We start from the raw sequence: 4219 nt of genomic DNA, 5'->3' as shown, positions 1-4219 counted from the left end.
GACTGGGGTGCCCCTTTCTTCCAGGCTTGCTTACCTTTTTAGAAATAAGCAGTGGGAGGGTCAGCCCAGAACTGAGCGAGATCGTCACCTCCTGGGCAGGGGCAGAGCCAGAGCAGGGCAGAAGCAAGAGCTCTCTGGAGGCGCTGGGTTCATGTTTCCAGCCTTGGAACCAAATATGTTCTCTAAAGAGCCAAATAAAATTGATTTTTTAAATTAAAAGCAAACCTGGTTGCCGAGTTGGTGGAAAAGCCACACTGAGAATTATTTCATGTGACTTTGAGATGGTCCTGTCACTACACATCCCTAGAGGGGCAAGAACCAAGAGAGTAAAGAAACATCAACTCTTTTCAGTAGACTTGTCAGTGAAAATATTGGTAATGCGATTTCAAAATGATTGTGTATAGTGGGAGATAAGTTAATGTTATAGGAACCAGATTTTCACTGTAAAAATCATGCAGACGTCGAATTTTAACCAATAAAAGCCCTGTGACCTCTAATTTTAAGTGAAAATATCAGTATGAACTCAAGTTTTATATTCTATTTTTAAAAAGTAATTAAAAAAAAAAAGTCTTCCCTAGCTCTGGTCACCGAAAACACCCAGAACCAATGGAAACCCGAGGAGCCGTGAGCACCCTCGTGCCCAGACTGCTCTCCGTGAACCACTTCCCCAGAAGCAAAATCGTCAAGGACTAGTGGGGTCACACCAAAATGACACAGGAGCCAGCCTGGAGGGGCCTCCAAACCCACGGTCCCAATGGGATAATTTGAACAACAGAGGGATTGAAACACATCCAATGTGTTAAGAAATCAGGGGGATCACAATGATGCTGTAAAACGACCCCAGACCTCACAGGGTACCGACTTACTAAGAATTGAGCATCTGTGCCTTCCCCCGCAGGCTGGATTTTAGGCTAGCCATACAGGTAATCAGGAAAAGTTCCTTAGAACTTATTTTAGAACCAGAACTAACAAATGTGGAAGAAATGATAGCATTTGGAAATGTCTGTTGTGCCATGCTGAGTGCAATACGGCATCTAAGTCATGCTAAGGGACAACGAAGCGATCCGGTGCAAGGCCTGAGGGGGACTTCACTGNAGAACCAGAACTAACAAATGTGGAAGAAATGATAGCATTTGGAAATGTCTGTTGTGCCATGCTGAGTGCAATACGGCATCTAAGTCATGCTAAGGGACAACGAAGCGATCCGGTGCAAGGCCTGAGGGGGACTTCACTGTGGGAGAACCGGGCCGGGAGCAGCTGTACCTGCTGTAGCCACGATGTCATGGGAGGGTCGTGCAGACATCGGGTCTCTGAATGTGATGCAATAGACAGCCAGTTCAGAAGACAAAACAGTGGCCAAGCAGCATGTCCAATGCCACGCGAGGAAACCCAGCCAGCTACAGTGCATGGAAAATCCTGTAAGATCAATGACCCAGTTTCTTCAATGAACAACATGGGGTGGGGGTGGGGGGCAGGACTGAAATCTTCTAGAGTAAAGAGCCAGATGCAAAGGCATTTTGGAGATGACAGGGGAAAGCCAGACACAGACGGATGTTTTTTAAAGTCCTCATCTGTCAGATTTTGCAATGCAGTACTTATGAGTAAACTGATATGATCTGGGATTTCCTTTAAAATACCCCATCACTCCCTTCACCCCGTTCCTCTCCCCCCAAAAACTGAAGCTTGGGAAATCAAGCAAGTGCGGTGGAGCCAGCTCCAGCTGGTTTGTGAAAGGTGATGGTGAAACATTCAGGAACTTTGCACGCCAGCTGTTAAACCTTGTTAAAATTGAAACTGGCCGTGGGGAGGATAATTGCACCGCAAGAGCCAGCAAATGCTACAAGTCAGGGTGCTTTTTTTTCGAGAGCTGGTTTATCCTCATAACACAGGACGGGGTGAGCTGCAGAGGCGCCGGTGACCGACAGCATCGCCCCATCCTCTGCGTGGTGTCTGCTGGACACTTCCCACAACAGAGAGCTTACAAAGGCATGTCCTCGGGCCTAGAAATCCCACTGCTAAGAATGTATCTTGAGGAGTAATGCAAATAGGCTCTGTAATTCAAGTGGCTCCCATTACTTAGCTACAAAGATGCTTATTAAAACATTGCTAAAAATATTTTTTTATATGTAAGCAACTAAATATCAGAAAGGAATTAGTTGTCAGTTTTACAAGATGGGAAAACTCTGGAGATTAGTTGTGCAACGATGTTAACATTCTTAATGTTACTGAACTGTACTCTCAAAAATGGTGGAGATGGTAAATTTTACGTTATGTGTATTTTACCACAATTACAAATATAAAAGAAAAGGGACTGGTTACGTTAAACAATGGAATATGGTTAGAAATCACATTGCAGAAGAAAATTTAATGATATGGAAAAGTAGGGACGATCTTGTTTGGTGAAAAAGTAGGAAATCAGGTTACGAAAGCATATGCTCAGCTTGGCTGCATTTGGGTAAATTTAAAATGCATGAGCTTGTGGAGCCAGGCTGGAAGGGCGCCATTCATCGAGAGCATGCTACGCCAGTCGCTGAAAGACACGCTCACCCGATCTTCACAAGACCCCATGCTGTTAGCATCCACCTTTTACAGATGGGGAGACCGAGGCCAGGAGACCAAAAGAGGCTGGTGGAGGCAGCACGGGGGCCCGGGTCCCCTCCTGCCCGCCGCCCCAGGCCCTGGCCTCTCGCACGCACGTCCGGGGTGTTTTCTTTTCCCCTTTCAGCTTGTCTTCTCAGTTTTCTAAAATAGAACAGGTGGGGACTTTTGTGGGGAGGAAACGGTGGTGCTGTAAAGCTGGTGGCGTGTTTTGCAGGCTGTTGATGGAGAAGGGGGCGGATGACAGCCGGGACAGTGGTCATCACCGGGGGCATCTTGGCGACTGTGATTCTGCTCTGCATCATCGCAGTTCTGTGCTACTGTCGGCTGCAGGTACTCCCAGGGGCGGGGAAGGGGACAGGGTGGCCCTGCTGAGGGAGAGAGTCCCCCGAGAAGGCCAAGATGGCCAGGGCCCAGGAAGCGGGGAAGAGCCAGGTCTCAGAGAAGGTGCGAAGCAGACAGACCTGCCGGGACCCCACCTGGGGTGGGGCTCGGTGATGATGCCGCCTGACTCGCCTTGCCCAGGGTCTTCATCGAGGCTCAGAGAGGGTCAGGGACTTAGCCAATGCACACGGCTGCCCAGTGGGAGAGCAGGGCTTAGCCCTCAGACCTTGTCCACCTGCATTCTAGGGAAACCTGAGGCCCCCACATCTTCCAGCGGGGGACATTTGTAGAGGACAAGGTGGCACAACCCAGTGCCATGAACTAGACGTGGGCCAGATGGTTTGAACCCCAGCTCTGCCGCTTTCAGGCTGCCTAATCCCCCCTGTGCCTCAGTTTCCCCACCTGCAAAATGGAGATGGGAATTGCACCTGCCTAGGGCTGTTACATGGAGGGAACTGAGAAGTGCTTAGAGCGCCCTACCTGGCCTGAGCAAGACCCCGCAGTGGCATTAGACAGATAAGGGTGACCGAGCGGGGCCCTGCCTGCTGTCCTGCACGCGTGTTGTGGGGGCTGGGGGCACGTGCGGCGCGGGTCAGCCAGCTCTCTGCCCGCAGTACTACTGCTGCAAGAAGGGCGAGTCCGAGGAGGACGAGGAGGAGCCGGACTTCGCGGTGCACTCGCACCTGCCGCCACTGCACTCCAACCGCAACCTCGTGCTGACCAACGGGCCGGCGCTCTACCCGGCCGCCTCCACCTCCTTCAGCCAGAGGTCCCCGCAGGCCCGTGCCCTCTGCCGTAGCTGCTCCCACTACGAGCCGCCCACCTTCTTCCTGCAGGAGCCCCCCGAGGACGAGGACGTGCTCAACGGCGGGGAGCGTGTGGCCTACAGGAGCGTCAGCCAGGAGGACGTGGCACTGTCCCCTGGGGGCCTCGGCGGCCTGCAGGCACTCAACCCTAACCGCCTCTCGGCCATGCGGGAGGCCTTCTCCCGGAGCCGCAGCATCAGCACCGATGTGTGACCGGAGCCCTGGGAGGTCCTGAAACCATGGCAGGATCCCTAGGGTGCACCTACCTGGCCTCAGGCCCAGATCGGGGCTCGGCTGAGCCCTGCTCACATCCTTGTCCTCAGGGGGGACCCAGGCTTGAGGAACCCCCAGGCTCACTGCAAGGATAAGGCTCAGTGACCAGAGCTGAGGCCATAGGGATAGGGGCAGCGGGGACCTGGAGCTGGACAGGA

The 4219-nt window shown here is 52.3% G+C and overlaps 1 protein-coding gene across 1 annotated transcript; it reads left to right on the top strand.

Moving 5' to 3' along the window:
- The first annotated feature begins 2815 nt into the window (after positions 1-2815).
- FAM163B (family with sequence similarity 163, member B) lies at positions 2816-4219 on the top strand. Its single transcript, XM_008580679.1, has 2 exons — positions 2816-2931; positions 3597-4219. The coding sequence occupies exons 1-2, from the start codon at positions 2839-2841 to the stop codon at positions 3999-4001; spliced, it is 498 nt and encodes a 165-aa protein (XP_008578901.1). The 5' UTR covers positions 2816-2838; the 3' UTR covers positions 4002-4219.

The sequence above is a fragment of the Galeopterus variegatus genome, unplaced genomic scaffold, assembly GCF_000696425.1.
Source record: "Galeopterus variegatus unplaced genomic scaffold, G_variegatus-3.0.2 Scaffold2145, whole genome shotgun sequence".
NCBI lineage: Eukaryota > Metazoa > Chordata > Mammalia > Dermoptera > Cynocephalidae > Galeopterus > Galeopterus variegatus.
The sequence above is the reverse complement of the archived record's forward strand: the minus strand, read 5'-3'. Positions and strand labels throughout refer to the sequence as shown.